This window comes from Onychomys torridus, chromosome 1 (assembly GCF_903995425.1).
Source record: "Onychomys torridus chromosome 1, mOncTor1.1, whole genome shotgun sequence".
Lineage (NCBI taxonomy): Eukaryota > Metazoa > Chordata > Mammalia > Rodentia > Cricetidae > Onychomys > Onychomys torridus.
In genome coordinates, this window is record NC_050443.1 from 78,312,521 (window position 1) to 78,334,468 (window position 21,948).

At 50.4% G+C, this 21,948-nt stretch overlaps 1 protein-coding gene across 1 annotated transcript in view; it reads right to left on the reverse strand.

Moving 5' to 3' along the window:
* Dgat2 (diacylglycerol O-acyltransferase 2) overlaps positions 1 to 15,880 on the reverse strand; it is a 29,783-nt gene extending 13,903 nt beyond the window's left edge. Inside the window, exons 1-2 of the mRNA XM_036175740.1 lie at positions 15,524 to 15,880; positions 2,120 to 2,248 (exon numbers count right to left, since the gene is read on the reverse strand). Coding sequence (XP_036031633.1) covers positions 2,120 to 2,248; positions 15,524 to 15,644 — 250 coding nt within the window. The 5' untranslated portion in view covers positions 15,645 to 15,880. The remainder of the gene's footprint in view (positions 1 to 2,119; positions 2,249 to 15,523) is intronic.
* Positions 15,881 to 21,948: the final 6,068 nt, after the last annotated feature.

Below are 21,948 nucleotides of genomic sequence, written 5' to 3' on the forward strand. Positions count from 1 at the left end.
CACGCCTTTAATCCCAGCAGAGCCAGGTGGATCTCTGTGAGTTTGAGGCCAGCCTGGTCTACAGAGCAATATCCAGGACAAGCTCCAAAACTACACAGAGAAACCCAGTCTCGAAAACAAAACAAAACAAAAGCATGCATTACTAAGTGTCCAACTGGGTTTCAAAGGTTACATATTTATATTCCAGCATAATTAGAATTAGTTCCTTTAAAAAACCCCAGTGCACTTTATATTAGGCATTTAAAAGTGCCAAGAAGACCCACGGCTTTCACCAGAATTCTAGAGGGCTACATGGCACATTAGAAAACAAAACAAAACACTGTTTAGGAGAAACGTGGAAGGTGCCGTCAGCAAGCAGCCTTGGCAATAGAGAGTAAGCCTCTGCCAGCAGGTTTGGGACACAGTGGGAGTGGCTGGGACTGCTCATGTAGTGATTAACAGCAGCTTAAGCAGGGCTGCTCATCTGCCCAGGTCTAGCTCCCACCTACACCAACATGTTGGAAAGACGCGCCGGGCCAGTTTCTGGGCTGTGGCTGGGCCTCACAGATCATTAACCCACAGCTTGGGGCCAGTCCCTATCACATGCTGTATGGGATTGCACAATGTACTCGGTGCCCCACAGCCAAGCTCTGACCCACTAAGGCAAGGTAAGTGTTGGCTTCTAGTACAAATAGGGACAAGTGAAGCTGGGAAAGCAGACTAGACAGAGGACTGAGAGGCCAGGGTCACTGCCTTCTTTGTCTTGGTCCCTCTTATTTCCTCATTTCCAGACAAGGTTCTGTCCCCACTAGGTTCTTGCTTCCTGTCTGAACAAAGATGAGGTTACACTGTCTTCTCCTCCCTGGTATTCCAGTAAGAGACCAAATGCAAGTCACACTCAGGATTGGAGACCTAAGGGAACCAACTTAACTATCTGTCCCCCGAACCACGATTTCTTTATCTTTCTGAGGCTATATGACCTCGTAAGAATCTGAGGATGGCTGTAGCCTGATAGCAATGAAAACGTATGCCTGGCCTTGCATTTAATTTTAGGGGTTCAATGAATTCCCCAAATCCCACCCTGGGCTCTGTCCATTAACTCTTGACCCTCATGGTAAGGGAATTCACTGGGCCTTGACTCAAACTCCAACTTGCCATTTGAGGGGTGTCATGGTCTGCCACTGAACCTCTAAATTCCCATTTCCTCAGCCGTGAAGTAGGACTTTGAGAAAAGGCACTCCAAGGGCCTCACACACCATGGGATTTGTTCCTTTCGTTCTGCAATGTGGCTGCTCACACTATCATGTGGACGTCTGCTGAGCTCCCGCCATCCCAGGCAGTGTGAAGAGTGAGTGGCTAGAGGCTTGGCCACAAACGCTGGCCACATGGTGTTCTGCGGCAGGTCCGTCTGTGCTCATGAGCTCAGAAACTAACCTGTGCTGAGGATATACTATGGCCTGGGCATGAAGAGAAGGTCCCAGGAGGGCAGTCTCTGCCCTTCCCCCAGATTCTAGCTGGTAGGCAGTGAAGCACCTAGCCAGGCCTGCAGAAACAGCATCACGAAGCCACCACAGGCAGGGCTGAAAGGCAGGGTGAGTGGCTGAGGAGTACAGTCAGCGGAGGGAGGGAATTAGGACTGGTATTGAGACCTTGGGACACTCTTCATCCACAGCATTCCTGCGATGGGGAGCACCACCAGGCTCTGTGGAGTGGCTTTCAGCCCTTATCTTCAATCCCCATGTGAGGCAAGAAGCGGCATCTTCACATGCATGCAGGAGGAGAGAGCTCAAGAAACCTATGTAAAGTCAGAGCTTGTCTGGAGGGGGGTCACAGACCTGACAACACACACTAAGGCAAAGCAACACCCCTGCTCTCTGCTGGTAGTCAAGGATTCAGTTAGAGGAGTACAGGCTTTGGGCATCCTCTAGACCCAGATTCAAGAAACTGTGGGCAAGTTAATCTGCAAAATTAAGCCATACTATATCTTCCACGAATTCATTAAGGTTTCTGGCATGCCTAATGGTAGAATACTTGACCATAGACCTCAAAGATGGGAGTAAAGGGAAAGAGGCTGTGGAGATGATCTCAATGCGGATGTAACCGGGTCTCCCCTACCTCCTCCTCTCCCCACTGTACTTACCTAGCACCAAGAAGGACAGGACCCACTGTAGTACTGAGATGACCTGCAGCTGCTTTTCCACCTTGGACCTGTTGAGCCATGTGACAGAGAAGATGTCTTGGAGGGCTGAGAGGATGCTGGAGCCAGTGCCTGCAGGAGAAGAAGAGGTCAGTCTATATTATAAGCCTGCCCTCCAGGCCAGACACTCCAGGACAACCCACCTCCCACAGGTACCTTCCTAGACAGGTGAATGTGGGACACAGATTCAGAAATAACTGAGTCCTTATTCTGCCACCAACGCTTTCCTAATGGCTGCCTTACAGCATAAAAGCCATAAAAACTATGACTTCCCTGCATCACCATTTCCATATATAAAACAAGGGAGCAAGGTAGCTGGGAATCCAAGAGCTAGTCCTGGATTTGGGCCATAGGGAGGCCAGTTCTCTCCCATCCCCAATGCCCAAACACGTATCTTCCTTTATCTGATCTAGCACAAATATTTAATCTTTGCTTCTGGGTCTATGAGGCCAAGGACAGAAGTTCAACATCCAATTTGCAATATTTTGTTTTGATTTTTGTCCAACTGTACTTTGAACATCCCGATCCCTGCCCCACTCCCTTTATTCTGGACACCTCTTTCCATGGAACTGACTCTCATCCCCACTCCAACAACTAGGCTTAAACCCTTATCAGCTGAAGAGAGGTTTACATTCATCTTCACTGTAGAGCCCAAAGCTTGGGGCTCAGGGAGGACCCAGGGGGTCTCTTACTTCCCCTAAAGGGAGGGCTATGGACCACAGCACTGCAGACAGAATCCCAAGCCAGTGGGTGGAACAGGGAGGCATCTGATCTAGGGCCGTACCTATGTTTGCTTCTAAGCAAGTGCCAAGACCGGGTAGCGGGACAAAATGTGCTCAGTGAGTTGGCTCTGTCGTTGTACCCCAGGATGACCCCCGGACTCCAATAGCTGACAGGCAGTGTGACTGTGAAGCCTGGTGCTTACAAGAGAAGTGGCACTAGGTAAGAGCACAGGTGAGACGTGCAGTCAGCCCTAGACTGAAAAGCAGAGGCCACGTCACACCCCAACTCTGCTGAGCCTGCATCTCGGTTACCAAGCGCCTGTTGTGTGAGGCATTCCTTCCTACCACCCACTGCTCGAGGCCCAGGACAGATGACTCACTCATTCTTGTCCTTGAGGGTCTCTGACCATTCACCCTGGTTTACAAGCTGAGAAAAGGGATTAAAGGGCCTATGGGGTCACATTTGAGCCTTTGCTTTCTGTCAAAATTGGTAGCAACAAGGTCACAGCCTAGTTCAGAAAGGAATATACCTCATCTCAGCTCCATGATCACAATCGAACTTTTAGGCATGAGTAGGGAATGCCAGACTTCAGGGAGGATCTAATAAATGAGGAGGGGGCTTGGCGCTGCAGAGGCAAACATTTCTTCCACTCACTACGTGACCCTGGGGAATAGCATGTCCAGAAATCAATGCTACAGGACCATCACCTACTGAGTACTCAGTAACCACCAATGCTCTACGGGAATGGGGTGGGGGTGGGTGGGGCAAAGGCACGAACAGAGCCATTCCAGAGGGCTCCTTCACCCCTTTTCTAACTCTCCTACTGTCTTAGGCCCTTTTCCTCCTCCAGACTTGCTCCTTAGCTTTCGTCCTGAGCCCTAGAGGGATCATGCATTATAGCATGAACAAGGTTACTAGGTAGAATAAGAACCCAGGATTACAGCCAGGCTGTGGTGGCACACACTCAGACGCAGAGGCAGGCCGATCTCCGTGAGTTTGAGGCCAGCCTGGTCTACAAAGCGACTCCCAGGACAGCCAGGGATGTTACATGGAGAAACCCTGTCTCGAAAAACCAAAAAAAAAAGAAAGGAAGGAAGGGAGGGAGGGAGGGAGGGAGGGAGGGGAAGAGAGGGAGAGGGGGAGGGAGGGGGAGAGGGGGGGGGGGGGGAGAGAATGAATGAACAAGGAACGAACCCAGGATTCCTGCCTCTGCTCAAGGCTCCGCCTCTTTTTTTGTTTTGTTTTGTTTTTTTTTTTTGAGACAAGGTTTCCCCATCTCTAAAATGGAATGAATTAGATCAAGTTCATGGTCCCTGGTGTCCACCTCCTGGCCAGAATTTGGGCCCTAAAGTTCACCAGCTTGCAGCAGCCCTGGGACAGTCACCTGGGGAACCAGGAAGTGAGGGTCCCTTTACATATTCCCAGGGCATAATCAGCCTTTGCTACCTGGTTGTCAACACTTCCTCTACTCCAGCTTGGTTGGCAGAAGTCCAGCTGGTGAGGAAGCTACAGGCAAATGCCACCCCCTCCACTCCCACCCAGCCTGTTTGACTCTTGGGTAGGGTGGCAGCGAGTCTTAGCATCCAGCCCAGTTCAGCTTCCTTATCCCTCAAGCCTCCCTGGGCCCACCCACTGTCCTCTGCTCTCTCATACAGCACCAGTCCCATGGAATCCCATGTATAGGTATTTGGCAACCCCGCCTGTAACAGTGACTTGTGAGTACCAAGACTGGACCTGGTTCATCTGTGTGTGCAGAAGAACCTCACACAGGGTTGGTTGGGGTGGGGTGGGGGCTATAGAGGTCTGCTGTACAGCTGGGCAAATCCCACAATGCCAACCCCAGAGAAGGCTGGATGCCCAAGTTGCACTGGGCTGCTTTCAGCCCTGCTGTGGGAAACGCTGGGGCCTCTCCTGACTTATGAGAACAGAACCTCTACTTCAGGTTCTGTTTTTCATTTGCAGACATCATTCTTCACAGGAGAGCTAAGGCATGGCGTAGAACCAAGAGACTAGTCCTGTGAAGCAAAGATTTGCACAGGACGCTGAGCTGAGACACTAGTCCTTGCACACGGCTCTTTTTTTACTCCATCCATTATCTGGAGGACAGAGGGAAGGGGATGCCAGAGAGGCCCAGAGCAGCTTTCTTACCACTCTAGGCCATGTCACCATCTCACAGCACTCCTTAGGAGGAAACTGAGGCATGACGAAACCAGAAGAGATTAAACCTCACTGGTTAGGGTACTGGAAGCCATTACTCAAGACACGTATTTGGACTCCAAGTCCCTTTATCACTTGAACAATGCCATGTTACAGAGGGCTGGTCCCCAACTAAACATGGTCGTCCACACCCAAACCCCAAGCTAGCACCTGCCTGCTCTGCCTACATCATATCTCATTGTCATGGGGACAGTTCTGTGCAGACTGGCTGTGCAAGAGTGAGCCCCACCCAAATGCTTCTAGAGTCAAGCTTCTGCTGAGGTCATGAGAGCTGCAGGCCAGAGTGGACCCAACAGCCACATTCTCAAGGCCCAAGAATGGGAGTGGTGAGGACTGTGTTAGATCTTCCTTGTGAGGAAAACGGTTTTCTGGCTTTCTCTCACTCTTGCCTAAGAATGGCAGAGTCTGAATCTAGGCCCCCAGTTCTGGGGAAAGGGCCAGCTCTGCCCTGTCTGGTTCTGTGACCTGGGGTGATTAAACCTCTGAGCCTAAGAACAACCTCAGGGGGTTTTGGAAAGGATTAAATGAGAGTATATGGGAGGCCTGACAGCTAAAGGCAACTGCCACCAACAGGACCCACATGGTGGGAGGAGAGAACCAGCTCCTTCAAGTTGTGCGCTGACCTCCACACATGGACTGTATGTAGTGTACGTGTGCGTGTGTGTGTGTGATGTATGTAGGCAACAAACTATTTTTAATGTAGGTAAGGTGCATGTGGCCAGTTAGGAGAGACTGGTGCTGCTTTCACCTCCCCAGGTGGAAAGGATATAAATAGTGAGCAGAGACAGCTTTTCACAAGGTGTGCATTAGGTGTGGCAAGGCCGTGCAGTAGGAGAAAAAGTACAGAGCGTGCTGTGCAGGGAGACTCTCCAGGGCTCTGAGGGAAGATGGGAAGGTGAGCAGAGGCTGCAGGTGGTGGAAGTTCCAAACCAAAGAGGGATCCCATAAGTCAGGGTCAAGGCACATGACCAACAATCCAGAAATGGGGTGGGGTATCGGGATGGCCCAAAGACAAGTTGAGAGCAGGACTGTCTAGCCGAGGTGCAATGACAGTCAGACCCGAAGCACAAGCACTCAGAAGGTGCTGCCGGCAGGGAGGGCGTTGGTGGGGGTGGGAGTCAGCAGCGAATGCAGGAGATCAGGCCCCCATCTGTCTGGAAGCGGATACTGCTGAGGGAGAGAGTGTGACATCAGGTGGAGACGAGAGCAATAAAGGAAAGCAATTTGGGGCAATGAACCAGAGCCAGGGGCAAAGAGTCCCCAGCCTGTGGAAGGGAGGTCATACCTCTGGACAGTCTACATGGCTCCTCTGCCACCTCCACAACAAGCATCTGTGGAGGGGCTGCACCCAGAAGTCCAACCAACAGGAAAACTGGCCTCTAACACACAGGAAGTGTGGTTGGATGAGTCACTCCCTATACAAGCCTCAGTTTCTTACCTGTACAGTAAGTAAGGCTAATACCTACCTCGCCAGATTGCTAGGGGAATTAAGTGAGACACTGCTTAGGTGAGAGCTCCATAACATGCAAGGATCTGTGTGAGTGGCAGCTGATTATCAAGTCAGCCTCGGTGTCCTCCTGCTGTCTCAAAGCAATACAAACCCCAGATCGAATGCTTCTTGCAAATTGCCACCCTCCTTCAGACCCAGTGTCCTCCTTAGTTATGGGTCCCTGTGAGGAACCCAAATAACTTGTGGAAACAGTCCAATCAGAACTGGCCTAGCTATTAGGTCTGGAAAGAGCTAGAGAGCAGAGGCATGAAGGGCCCCTGGGGCTCCCTGAGCAGGAAGGCATCCTGCCCATCCACATTCCCAGACCCCAAGGATGCCACATCTGGGCCATCTGGGCCATCTGGGCTGAAGCTCTGCTTTGGTTTGAGGAGTGAGGAAGCCACCCTCAAGTTACACCAGAGGACTGGGCACAAGCTGCATGCTTATGACGGGGCTGACATACTGACCCTCAGCATATTTCTGGGAGGGTCAAGACAGCCAGTCAAGTGAGCGAGCTGTCTTTTGGGCTGCCTCAGGCAGGTACTTTCAGCCAGTGTCCACACATGTGATAGTGACAGGGCCAGACATGGTGGAACGGACAACTCAGGATGGTCATGCCTGCACTTATCAGAGTCCCACTCCAATGCTGGACTCTGTTAACCCATGCACACAGAGTGTTACCAACTCCAATGCCGGGTCTGTTAACTCATGCACACAGAGTGTTACCAACTCCAATGCTGGACTCTGTTAACCCATGCACACAGAGTGTTACCAACTCCAATGCTGGACTCTGTTAACCCATGCACACAGAGTGTTACCAACTCCAATGCCAGGCTCTGTTAACTCATGCACACAGAGTGTTGCCAACCACTGCCTGACAACTCTGGACGGTCATGCCTGCAGTTATCAGAGTCCCACTTCAATGCTGGACTCTGTTAACCCCCACACACAGAGTGTTACCAACTCCAATGCCAGGCTCTGTTAACCCATGCACACAGAGTGTTACCAACTCCAATGCTGGACTCTGTTAACCCATGCACACAGAGTGTTACCAACTCCAATGCTGGACTCTGTTAACCCATGCACACAGAGTGTTACCAACTCCAATGCCAGGCTCTGTTAACTCATGCACACAGAGTGTTGCCAACCACTGCCTGACAACTCTGGACAGTCATGCCTGCAGTTATCAGAGTCCCACTTCAATGCTGGACTCTGTTAACCCCCCACACACAGAGTGTTACCAACTCCAATGCCAGGCTCTGTTAACTCATGCACAGAGTGTTACCAACTCCAATGCCAGGCTCTGTTAACCCATGCACAAAGAGTATTAGCAACTCCAATGCCAGGCTCTGTTAACTCATGCACAGAGTGTTACCAACTCCAATGCCAGGCTCTGTTAACCCACGCACACAGAGTGTTACCAACTCCAATGCCAGGCTCTGTTAACCCATGCACAAAGAGTGTTACCAACTCCAGTGCCAGGCTCTGTTAACCCATGCACACAGAGTGTTACCAACTCCAATGCCAGGCTCTGTTAACCCATGCACACAGAGTGTTACCAACTCCAATGCCAGGCTCTGTTAACCCATGCACACAGAGTGTTACCAACTCCAATGCCAGGCTCTGTTAACCCATGCACACAGAGTGTTACCAACTCCAATGCCAGGCTCTGTTAACCCACGCACACAGAGTGTTACCAACTCCAGTGCCAGGCTCTGTTAACCCACGCACACAGTGTTGCTGACTCCAATGCCAGGCTCTGTTAGCCCATGCACACAGAGTGTTACCAACCACTGTCTCACATGCTTTGCCAGGGACTTTCTTGCTCCAGCCTGAAGTGCCACCAAGTATCGTTCTCTTACTTCCAATTCTGGTCAGTTGTTTAGCATGTACAGGGGAATCCTGTCAGGCACACCAACTCCTTGGCAACTAGCCTATCCACCTTCCTTCTGGGAAGTGTTCCCATGCCCAATTCAGGATGGACTGGCCATGCCCGACAGGCTGCCTCTCACTCCTACATTCATAGCCCTTTTCACTATGGGAGGTGTGTATTCATTTGTGGGAACTATGCCCAGAACGGAGCTATACAAAGCAGGTGCCTGGTCTATGCCTGAATGCTTGAAGGCATTGTGTTAAATAAAAAGAGCCTGGACAAAAACAGAAATAATTGGTCTGTGCCAATGGGTCAAAGGGAGTATCGTAGGGAGTCAGGAAAGGTCTTTTCTAAGTGGAAGGGTGGGCTGAGCCAGGGACAACAGGAAGGTTCCAGAAAGAAACCTAAGTACCCTGAACCAAGAGGGGAGCTTCTAGTCTCTACCTCCCTTCTGCTTCTCAGGCACCTGCCAGAGGCTGTGAGTTCTTGGACCACCCACCCCAGATGTCACAGAGGAAACAGGCTATAATTAGACACAGGGGCCTGAAAGGACCAGGAATAGAGGGGTGTCCATAACCAAGCCTGGGAGGGACATCAGATGAGGTATCAGCCTGACACGAGGAAGGCACGGGCCCTGCAAATGGTATCTCCAAGAGGAGAGGGCATAAGTGTAAGGGTTTAAGTGCAAAGGTCTAGTCAAGCTGCAGCAGAGACTAGATCTGAGGAATAGAGGAAAGGAAGGCAGATGACTAGGAGGCCATGAAATGCTGGCCTCGATCCTGAACACCAGGCCAGCAAGCTAGTCATTTACCTGGTCCCAACACACCGGTGAGTTTCTCCCAGAGGGATGAACAAGCCCCCTTGAGGGCTGTTATGGAAATTATGTGTCCTAAAATAGTGCCCACCATGACATCTGGCCCACACTGGAGAACAAACCCCAGACACGCTATGCTGGTAGAAATACCTGGTCATGCCATCAAGATCTGCATTTCAGGAGCCTGCTAGGAAGCCCAGCATTCCAAGTCTTCATAGATTTTTCTGGGACCCCGCCCCCTTGCTCTAAAGGTCTCTGTTTCCTCTGCACTAAATTAAGGAAGGGGTAAGGGGAGAGCAGATGAGGTCTAAGGTCTTGCCAACTTAGACCTTCTGTTCTCGGCTAGAATTCACTAACAGATTTTTAATCTACAAAAATGATCCTTCTAATGGGAACCCCTACAAGGGTTATTCCAGAGGTTCGGGCTTAACATGTTTAGTTTTTCATTAAATACAGTAGAGTCTTGGGAAACAAAGACAAAAAAGTAGGTCTTTTTAGGATGTCCGGTTCAATACCCAACAAGGACTGTGACAGTGCTTAAGACCCTCGTGGCCTGCTTTCTCCACCTCCACTTTCTGACCCAGCGCATTCAAGAGGACTGGAGGAGGAGGGCTGCTATGGCAACACCACCAGCTTGCACATGCGTCACCAAGGAGTCCCCAAAATAGACCCTTGACAATCCATGGAGAGCTAAGTTCCTCTGGGGCACTTACCTGGGCCCCAAGGAGGATGCAAGCCCCATTTTCTGTGATGACATTGAGATTAAGAATGAGGAAGAGCAGCAGGCCAAGTCTGGCCACACACTCTCCAGTTGATTGGAAGGCACCAAAGGGACCAACCTAGCTAGCCCTCCTCACCGCACTGAGGATCTGAGGCAGTATAAGAAGCAGATGCAGAGCAAGGTTCCCGTGCAGGCTCAGAATTACTAACTGCTCTAATGAGAACAGACTCTCATGCTTCCTGCTCCTGTGGGTTGGTTGGCACAAGAGTCTCCAGGTTCAACACCATGAGAGGGAAAATCCATTTGCCTGTCACAGCCCTGTCCATTTCACAGACGAGGGGCCTAAGAATCAGCAAGAGGCAGTGAGTGGCTTGCTGAGGCTACACAGATTTTCAGAGGCAGAGTAAGGACCACACATACCTAGGCTGCCTCCCAGTCCAAAACTCCCAAAGGAGCCAACACTAGCTCCATACCATGAGTACCTAGGAGTGCCAGAGGCCAAGAAACTCTGCCTACCGCAGGCTCCTCTCTCTCCTGGGATTCTTTTAAGTCTTCTGAGGCAGACACAGATTAACCCCCACAGGCCAGGACCTGACATTCTGTCTCATTTGTCTTTCCTGAGAAGAACATTAGAACCACAGATCAGACTGGCCCCTCAAAGGCCCACAGTCAGACTGCATTTTCCACCTAAACCTGTGTCTCTTTACACTATTCCTTAGGCCCAGGACATCTTTTTAAAAAGTGTGTGTGTGTGTGTGTGTGTGTGTGTGTGTGTGTGTGTGTGTGTGTAAGTCCAAGGACAACTAAAATGCCATTTTATCCTTCACAAGTCAGACTGAGCATTGCCTCTCCTAAGAAGCCTTCCCTCGTTCCACGGAAATTTAGTTCCCTCACCCTCCAGACCCACAGTTGCTCCTTCTTTCTTCCTGGTTACTGCTCAGCTCCCTCTGCACATCATCTCAATGTGTGTATACCCCTCTGACCTTGCTTCCTCAGGCATACTGGCTGACACATAAGAGATGCCCAGCCACCAAACTGTGAGTCCATACCCAGGAGAGTCCATTCCAGGAACATATTCCATTCTCATGAAATAAGGTAGAATTTTTAATGATGATGCCAAGGAAGTTGGCCACTTAGGATACCAGGTTCCCAACACCCTAGAGTTACAACTTGGACCATAACATGACTGCTAAGTACCCCACTGACCCTCTGTCTACAGTGTTGGGACTTCCTATATGAGTTACAAAGAAAAAGTGTGGGGGGGGGGCTCATTTACAAATCAGTCAACAAAACACTTCCCACTCACCTTAACTCAAACCCTCAGATGCTAATTCTGAGATGTCTGAATCTATTTCTTTTTGGTTGTTTTGGTTTGTTTGCTTGAGATGGTTTTTTGTGTAGCCTTGCCTATCCTGGAACCCAGAGATCTGCCTGCCTCTGCCTGAGTGCACCACTACACCCAGCTTTGAATCTATTTCAAAACAGGAAAATGAAATCCCCAGAGGCAGTGAACCCATCAGACCCCAGAGAAGAAAGGCAGGAATCCTGGCTTTGGCCTTCCAGTCTGGAACCATGTGGGGATCAGGGTTCATCTGGCTCTACCCACTTGGCACTCAGCCCTCAAGGTAAGCTCTGAACCAGACTGCATGTCTCTAGGGCACTCAGCACATACAGGCAAAGAGGCCTGGGGAAAACTGCAGAATTACAGGGAAGTTAAAGGCAGGACTTCCTGCCAAGAGGACCTGGGAAGTCCCGCTAGTGATTCATTCAGTCAACAAATATCTACAGGGTCCCCACTACCTGCCTGCATAATGTCAGACGCTAGGAACACATCACTGAGGAGAACAAATGAGGTCCTGTCACCAAGGGCTGACAATTACTCAAACAGTAAGTACATGCGATGACTAGGTATTGATAAGGACTAAAAAAGACCTGTGAACTAGAGGCTAGGGTGACAATCTGGGTAGGCATGCCAAGATCTGGGAAGGGTAAGCAAGTGCAGAAACCCTGAGAGAGAACTGAATTATGGACAACAATGGAGGGTCAGAAAGACCACTACTAGCACATGAATGGTGGGAGCCAGGAGGTTATAAGGTGGTAGGAGGTGTCAGGAGCCTCATGGGATCGGAAGTTTGAAGTACTTGGGGTGGGGGGCAATCCACCTAGCCAGACAAAGTTCCATGGGCTGTTGGTAACCTTTCCCACTAAGCTTAGGGGACCTTCCTCCAAAAGCTGGGAAAGGAGACACCATCCCCATCATGGAGTTAGGAAGCAATCAGCACACTCATTTGGCAACTGCACAGCACACATGCTGGTCACTTGTCAGTGTTGCTGTCCCCACACCTCTCTGGCTTAAGGAGGCCAATAGGAACAGACGGAGATGGATCAGGGTTCTAGTATGTCTTTCACACCCCTGGACTAGTTCTTTTAGGGACCTCAGTTTCTCATCTGTACTATGAAGGTTGGGCCAGACCCAGCACCAATGGCTAACTGTTGCTTTTGTTTTTTTGTTTGTTTGTTTGTTTTGTTTTTCAAGACAAGGTTTCTCCATGTAGCTTTGGAGGCTGTCCTGGAACTCGCTTTGTAGACCAGGCTGGCCTCGAACTCACAGAGATCTACCTGCCTCTGCCTCCCAAGTGCTAGGATTAAAGGCATGCCCCATCACCACCCAGCTAACCTAAGTACTTGCTGCTGAATTTAGGAGGGAGAGGGTGGAGGTGGGGCAGAATTTCCACACTTGCCACTGAGTCACCTGCTAATAAAGCATTACAATGAGCCCTCCTTGCCAAGCTTAGATGAGCCTTAGCACAGAGCTAACTCAAAAGTAGTCTCTGCAGAACTGAGGGAGTAAGGACAGGAGTGAGGTTTTCATTCTGTGGGCACAGATGATGATGATTGCCAACCCTCAGTGCCAGAGTTACCCCCAACAATCTCACTCTACCTAGCATATTCCCAGGAATGGGGAGCTCCATCTCCACCATCCAGGCTATGCAGTCATCAATAGCTGTTGGGATTCTTCTATTAAAAGCCAAACTATGACTCTATCCATGTCCTAGGCTTTGGGGCCACACAATGTACCAGCTCAGAATTGTACTGCACTACCTCATGCTGGGTCCTGGACTAAACCCTAAGAATAGCCATGAGCATTCAAGGGCTCTACCATGAAAAGCTCCCATCCAAAGGCAAAGACATGAATTTAACTATAGCCTCCAAGACACAGTCCAAGCCAGTCTTTCGGAGATTAGAAAATACCACAAGCCAGGAGTGGTGGTGCATACCTCTGACCCCAGCACTCAGGAGGCAGGTAGGGGTCCTCTGAGTTCAGGCCAGCCAGGTCTACAGAATGAGTTCCAAGTCAACCAGCAATGCACAGAGAAACCCTGTCTTGAAAAGTCAACGGAAAAAAAAAAAAAATACCAAAGACCCCTCTCTCCCAACAAAGGCACATCACCCAAGTGTCAACAAAACAACAGTCACTAAGTTAGCTACGTGGTTGCTCACCCCTCATGGAACTTCCCTTCACAGAATCCATGCTCTCTCCTTCCTTGAACACTGCCACTAACAGGGTGTTCAGTGGGAACCGATCTGAGGCAAACTAGGCCACTAGGGAGTGTCTCCAAGGACCAAGGAGGGACAAGAAGCCTCTGAGAGATGTCAAGATAACATAAAATGCTTGCGCACCCTCCCTTACCCCACCTAGTCTTTACCAAGTCGATCCCAGAGAGCTAAACTGACTAGTTTGCATTTCATGTTAGTCCTTGTGACAGTCTGAGATAAGTACGCCCACTTCTTATCCCATTGTATTTTCAAGGTTGGACAAGATGGAGAAATTCTGCTATTGACAGTAAAGAACTGATCAAAATCAACTGATTGCAAGTACAAATCTCCCTGAGTTCAAAAAGAAATCTGTAAAAAACACGTATTTAACAGGCTTCCTGCCCCTGGAAGACAGAGGAGAGCCCACGAAGGGTATCTCCAAAGGGACCACAGCAGACAGAGAGCAGACCCACCCCATTACCCTGCGATGAGAACATTTTCAAAGCATGAACAGGTACAGTGAAGAAAGCATTCTGAGAGAAGGCAGTAGGTGCTAGACTGGGACGTGGGGCAACCCAAACTGCTTGCCCCTCGGATGGAAACAGGCGAGTACTTCTCCAGGGGCCGATAACCACACACACAGTCAACTAGGACTAATGGCAATGTCACTGGATAAACTGTGACAGAGTTCCAGTGTGGGTTACCTGGCAGCCACCAGCACTGGAGAAATGATTTTGACAAATGGCAAGAAATAGTCATGATTTAATATTAAGACAAAACTGGATTTAGAACTGTATCTATAGCATGTTCCTGACTTTATAAAATATGTAATAATAGAAGTAACCACCAGAAAGCTGATTCACCTTATGTTCTTTCTGATCACCTGTACTTTAGATTCCCATAATTCCAAGTTCCCATGAACTGGAACTCACTCTGTTGACCAGACCAGTCTGCCTGCAGGGTGCCCCACTGCCCTGATAAGGAAACCTTGAGTAGCATGCTCATCCTCAGTTTCTCCAACTACAGCTAAGGAGTGTGGGACACGTGATTTTTAATTCTGCCCCTAGTTCACTGAAGGCCTCAGTTTTCCCTTGATGGACCTTCAAGATGGAAAACCAAGTCCGGTGGTTCTCTGTGAGTTCGAGGCTAGCCTTGTCTACAAAGTGGGTTCCAGGACAGCCAGAGCCACACAGAGAGAAACCTGGTTTCAAAAAAGACTATGATGACGACGACGACGACGGAAGCCAAGGGTCTCCAGCCCCACTTCTAAGTACGTCAGACGCAGGGTTGCTGTTGAGTGGGCTCCACAGTCTGGGTTGGCACACATAAGCTGGGGCACACCTGTTCGAGGTAGGCATGTCCTCCATCCAGTGGCTGTTTCAGGGGATTGCAAAACCCTCACACCCTGCTCCATCCAGTTTCTCCCAGCCAAATTCTGCTCCACCTCGTGAGAAAGAACAGTACTGGGGGCTGAATAGTGAAATATCACTAATAACTGGGGAGAGTGGGTGGTGTCGCCCTCAGCAGCTGGGGGATGGGAAGTGATGTAACACATGTCGCAACACTGGTGAGTACCAGGATGGAGAATGAACCCAGGCTTGACTAGGATACATACCAGGTTATCACCGGATAACCAGAATAGGCTGCCTGGCTCAAACTGGTAACCCCCATCATCCCAGACAAAAATGACATGCTGCACAGAGTCGGGTTCCCTCAAGGAGAAGCCAGTTGTGGTGGCACACACCTGCAATCACAGCATTTGGGATGCTGAGGCAGAAGGATTCCGAGTTGGAAGACATCCTGTGCTATGAGGTGAGACCTAACAAACTGCAAATAGTTGTCTGGGACAGCAATCAAGTGGCTGGCTAGCCGTCCAGTACAGGGCAGCATTGCCTTAGCCAGAGTCCCTTCCTGAAGTCGTCTTTGCTGTGGATACCCCTAGGATGAAATCCCTCGGGGTGACTGACACTCACCCCATCGACCAGACCCCTCGCGTGACAGGGCAGATCCTCCTTTCTTGTTCTCGCTGCGGGCAGCTTCGGCCCGACGCTCACCCCGCAGCACTCCGGAATAGGCGGCGATGAGAGTCTTCATGCTGAAGCCGGTGCACGTCACGGCCGTGCAGAAAGCCGCCTCACGTCGCGCCCCTGGCCCATGCCCCGGCCGCCGGGGCCAGGGCTTCGCGCTGAGCTCCGGGAGCCGGGGAACAGCACCCAGGCCGTGGCGGCAACAGCACGACAGCCGAGGCAGGCAGCCGCAGCCACCCTAGGTAAGCCGAAAAGCTAGCGAAGCGCGGCCACGGCGCCTAGCGCCGCCGCGCGCGCACTTTATAACCTCACAACGGGGCGTGTCGTGACGTAATAGGGCGGGGCTGAAGGCTCCGCCTCGAACCATACCATATTCTCGCGGGGGGGGAGGCCCCCGGGGCTAGGCTACGTGCAAAGCACAGGACAGCGTCATGGACTGACCGGTGCGGAACAGAGTGTCAGCAAGTACGGCAAAGGGAGCTATAGTACCGGTGCGTGAAAGCACGTCTGGTTGTTACGGCGGCCGCCTGGTCTTCCTCCCTTTTCCTCCCTTGTAGACGTTGGTACAGTCCAGCAGCAGGAACATGGGCCGGGAAATTGAGCACGTGCGGGACGATAGGGAGCGTGCGGGTGCCTGTGTTCTTAACTTGTCTCGGCTTTCCTTTGGCTGCAGAAGGGCAGGCTTTGCCTGCGGTCAGTAGTGTTGGGATTAGTTAGGTTACAGCTGTGCTTCGCAATCACCCCACGTGCCCCTGCCTTTCCTTTTATACGGAAGATCCTGGAGCGCTTGAAGCCAGCCTGAGCTACACAGTGAGACTCTGTCTCAAAACACCAGGGACAGAGAGGCAATACTTTGGAACATAGTGATGCACTTTAAGTCTAATCCCCTCCCTCTTTCCCTCAACTTCAGGGGATTTTTGTTTCTTTCTTGTTGGTTTTTGTTTATTTGATTTTTGCTTTAATGTAGCCATGGCTGCCCTGGAGAACAGGCTGGCCTTGAATTCAAAGATCCACCTGCCTCTGTATCTGAGTGCTGGCATTAAAGGCAAGTGCCGCCACCCTCGGTTTTCAACTTCAATTTTCATGTCTGAAAAATGGGAACAAACAACAGATGCTTTTGGGAACTAAGGAGGTGAGGTATGAAAGGCACTCAGCTCGTTATTGGCACTTAAGGTTAGGAACTCTTTCCACTGCCCACGACTGAGTAGGAGTTTTTACAGAATGAGAGCGTGAGGGCAAGCAGAAGGCCAGGCATAATGTCTGAAGAGTCAGCATGTTTGGAGTCATGATTGTAGTCCAGGCAACTGTGAGGATGAGGCTGCAATGACTTGGTCTGAGAAGATCCTCGAGTGTCTCATCTCTCCAGACCTTGGGGTGGGAGGGACTGGGTTCTTGGAAGAACCTTAATAAAGGAAATGGTAGCAGTGGGGTGAATTCTAGGAGCCCTCTAGACAGCATTGAGAGACAGACAGGAGGGCAGGCTGTGGGAGGGAGCTGGGTGAGAGAGGAAGAACCTCAAGCAAAGACAATGCCCTGCAGAAAAAAAAAAAAAAAAAAAGCAGAGGGGTGGGGTGTGGCTCACCCTTGCATTGCACATATAAGGCCTAGGGGCACTCGGCCTTCAGGAGAGTGGAAAAGAAAGGTGAGTTCTAACAGAAGAGGGAAGCAAGAAAGGGCAAGGGACAGACGCCATTCGTGAAACCTAAAACACTTGCGTTTGTTTAACTCCTGCAAAGGCGGGGTGGGTGGGTGGGGCACAAATCTCATGGAGGAAATGCTACCAAACCCTGAGAACTGAGTCAACCAGGAGTAGAAGGAAAATATCCCAGGACAGAAGGGTCTTCATGTGCCCATGCTCTGTGTTAGAGCTGGAACCTTTTAGGGAATGGGGGAAGGCTAGATAGTGGCATCCCATGTCCCCAGGAGACTCAGGACAGGCGTATGCTATGTGACGACTGTGAGGAGAGAGCGGGGGCATATCTGAGGGGTCAAGAAGAGTTCAGCTGTGCGGTACTATAGTACCAGTGGATTAGTGGGGGCAAGACTCCTTCCTGCTGCTTGTCTAGCATGCATGAGGCTCTGGGTTCAGAACTTAGCAACACACACACACACACACACACACACACACACACACACACACACAATCTTGTGTTGACGTGGAAGACCCCGGGTCACTGTATGGCGTATTCCTTTTCTCTAGAAGTATCTTCTGTGGAGGAAGCCTTGTGCTGGGACCATGGCTCTTCCACTCTAATACTGTGTAATGGGCAGAGATTAAGCTAGAAAGCTCTAGGCTTGAGGTATGGTCTCTCCTCCATCAGTGACTTGTCAAGTGTCCTTGGGTAAGTCACTAGTTGTTCATCACAAAGTGGAGGTGGGAAGCCAGGCCCAGTTGTGCACACCTGTTATATAATCCAAGCACTTTGCACGTGATGAGGAAGCCTCCAGGAGTTCAAGGTTATCCTTGTCTACAAAGTGAATTGGAAGCTAGCCTGAGCTACATGAAACCCTGTCTCAAAAAAGAAATAGGAGGGAGAGAAGGAGGGACATGGAAAGAAAAGGGTGACAGTTCCTATCTTATGGACTGTACTTAAGTACTTATGGATCAACTAAAATAATATGGAGGGGTGTTACCATTGTGCAATGAGAGTAAGATATCACTATCTCAATGATAAGGAACAGCAAGACTTTGAGTAAACAAGGCCTCCTGGAAACATTCAGATCGCAAGTTTGTGGACTTCAGCATTTTTCTGTGCACCTTCTCTGGGCCAGGTACCGATTGGAACACTCAGAATCAGACCTAGTCCCTGCCTTTGGGGAGACCTAACAAAGAGGTGAGACCAGTGGTCAAAGGATGGCCAGGCTGTGGGGCTGGGAAACATGAAGGCCAGGCCAAGGTCAGCCCTTCCCTCCTGGCCGCCACTGCCTGTCTCCACTGAGCTTGGACTCTACCCAAGCTCAGGAGCCCTTGGTCTGTGCCCATTGGGAATCTGACTTAGCCAAGAGGCTCAGTGAACAGTGATGTGCAGTAGTCTGGATGGTAAATGAGAAAGAGGCGGCTATATTGCTGCTGCTGCTGCTGCTGCTGCTGCTGCTGCTGCTGCTGCTGCTGCTGCTGGATAGGAGATGAGTCTGGTTCTGTTGATCAGGGAGGAAGGGCATCTATTCAGGTTCCAGTGTGGGCAGAGGGCTAGGAGTGGGACCCTGGCATGGCTGGAAAAAGGAGATAGATGGCAAAGCAGGAAGAAGGGAGGAAGTGAAATTGAAAAGTTGACAGCAGGAGCCGAAACTGGGGCACCTCGTGGTTCAGCACTGGGTTCTGGCTTCATCCTGTGCAGTACAGAGCAAGAGAAGGGCGTGAGATCCTGGATAAGATTAGCCAGATAGACGGGGCTAGCAGTGTATGGGTGGAAGGTTGGGAAACAGGGCCATAAAATCTAGTCCCAAATACCTGGCAGTGCTAGTGCATGCCTTTAATCCCAGCACTTGGGGGGCAGAGGCAGGCAGATGTCTATGGGTTTGAGGCCAGCCTGGTCTACAGAGTTCCAGGATAGCCAGGGCTAAATAGAGAAACCCTGTCTTGGAAAAAAAAAAATCTAATCTCTAGTTTAGACCCTTCATATGTGGGAACATATACCAAGGGCCACAGAGGAAGTCCAAAAGCTCCCTTAATATCCAGCTTCTATGCCTATGCCCACTGCTTATGTACATTGGTTCAGATTGGATTTGGATGGAAAACCAGACCCACAGTTAGAACATTAAAAAGAAGACATTGCAAGTCTGGAGAGATGGCTCAGCAGGTAAGAGTATTAACTGATCTTCCAGAGGACCCAAGTTCAATTCCCAGCATCCACGTGACAGCTCACAACTGTTCCTAACTACAGTCCCAGTGGGAATCAGACCCACTCTTCCGGCCTCAGTGGTTACCAAGAATGTACATGGTGCACACACATACATGAAAGCAAATATCCACACGCATAAAATTAAAATAAAAAGAGAAAACATTGGTTTGAATTTCTCCTCTGTAGGAACGTGAGTGTTGGGGTTCCTCTCCACACATCTAAACACCCCTAGAATTTTGCAGTCGCCTGCCTGCTCTTCACAAGGACAAACAGGTCAGCTCTAAGATGTGTTCTAGACCTGTGTCTTCTTCCCTTCTCTGCCACACAGCCCGGCTCATGAACACTGTGAACAGCCAGAGACAGGTCAAGTCACATATCCAAGAAGGGTTTGCCCAGGGTGGGCTTTACTAAATGTACAATCTTACTGCTCCATACATCACACTAGTGTCAGGCTCCTCCTCCTCCCGCCACTCACACAGGGTGTCTCTGTGTAACAGCCCCAGCTCTCCTAGAACTTGATCTGCAGCTCAGGCTAGCCTTGAACTCTCAGTAATCCACCTGCCTCTGGCTCCCAAGTGAGTCACTACCGCCTGGCAGGTTGCTATTAGGAACTGTGTACATGCCCTTGTGTTTCTATGAATCTGTGTACAGACTGGATGGGAACCATCACATAGAAGAGGGGAATAAGTGTGTGTGGGGGGGGTGTCATAAGGCAGAGAGGATGACTGCCCTACAGGCATAGAGAGAAAGAAAACATTTGCCAAGCACCCTGATTTGTGCTAGGCCCCAGCTGCTGGCATCCTATCCATCCTCACAACCACTGCAAGAGTGAGTACCATTCTGCTCTGCAGTTGGGGTGCAGAGAGGCAAAGAGAAATAAATGACCAGTGCCACACAGTAAACATACACAGGTGGAACCTCCCTAGTTAAAAATCTGAAGTGCTTCTTGTTCCTAGCATTTCAGACAAGAGTTGCTCAGCCTGTGGGGAAGCCGGAATTCACACGCCAGCCTCTCCAGCCTGCAACCCACACGCTTTCCCTGCTTTCCCAGCCCGACTAACCTGGAAGAGGACCCACCTTGAACACAGAACTCTTGGGCAAAAGGGTTCATCACCCATCACCCTCTTTAAGCATGTCCACACAGCCTGTGAGGTTGGCTATTCCCATTTTTGGAGTTGAAAAGACTAAATCTCAGGGAGATGATGGATGTTAGGGATTGAGTAGGATTTGAATCAGTCTCACACTCACAGCTAGGGCCTTTGAGGTTCAACTCAGGACGGGCTCACCTCACTTGCAGAGAGAAGGAAGGCAGAGGTTTGGGCAAGGAGAAGGCAGCCTGGCATGGCTCACTGGCTCAGAACTCACCCATCTCCTTCCCTAGGCAGGAAGTTGCCAGCTGGAGCTGCTATGTGGCAGGGCTGCACCCTCCTGGGTTTCCTTCCTCCCATTTCTAAGCCCTTCACTGTCCTTCTTCTAGTAGATATCCCTACATACCACATCCCAGGTTATTAGGGGCCAGAGAGGGTACAGTATCGATTCCCAGGCTATAGAATGTGGACTTTGTCCTCAGAGCAATGAGGAGCCATGGAGGGTTTTGCAGAGGGGAGGCGTGCTCATTTTTATGCCCTGAAAGATCACTAACAAGCACACCTTTAGCCGTCACCTTCATGGCATCCTTCCTGATGACCCCTGCCTTAAATTAGATTCCCTGCAGGGAACGGCCTACTCAAATTGGGTAATTTGAAGAAAGTTTAATACAAAGACTGTTTTCAAAGATGTGGGCATGAATATGGGAGACTTTCTCCAAAACTATTAACATTTAAGGCCTGTGGACAGAAGAAGCAAGGGAGAAAGCCCAACAGAGTGGGAGCTGAGAGGAGAAGGCTGCCCAGTAGGAGCTCTGGGCAAAGACGACCCATGGTAACCTGGCAGGGTTATTCTCCACCCTTCCCTTCCTCCCCCAAGGCTAATGTCAAGGCTTCCTTCCACCCAGAGAGTGATGCAAGCCCCTTGATGTCAGCCATGCTGAGCACCTGGGAAAGTGCAGAATAGACAAAGGCTATAGACAAATAGCCAAAGAGACTAGGGCTGAGAGAGAATGGTAGGTATGCAGCACATGGCCCTGGGAAGACCCTTGTCTCCTCCTGTGCCTTTTGTCCTTCATCTGGCCTGTAGCATCCAATGCCTGCATATTTATCTTTCCCATGGAGAGCCTGCCATGAGGCAGAAGTACTGGTCGTGCATGAAAGGGACTTGGGTGATGGTGGTGGTAGGAATGGGGCATGGAGGGGTGAAAAATGGTGACACACTTGCAACAAAATTTAGTTTAAGGACCAAGAAGGGTGTCTTGAGGTATGCCAAGGCTGGGGATCTCCAAGACTCAGTGACATTACCCGTGTCACTGAGTGCAGAGGAAGGGAAGGGGCTAAGTGAAGGAGACTCTGGGTTTCAAACCAGAGCCAAGAGCACACACTCCCTCAGGGAGCTCAGTAGAGGCCTGTGGCCCTGTCTTGTGTGGCAGGTCTGACT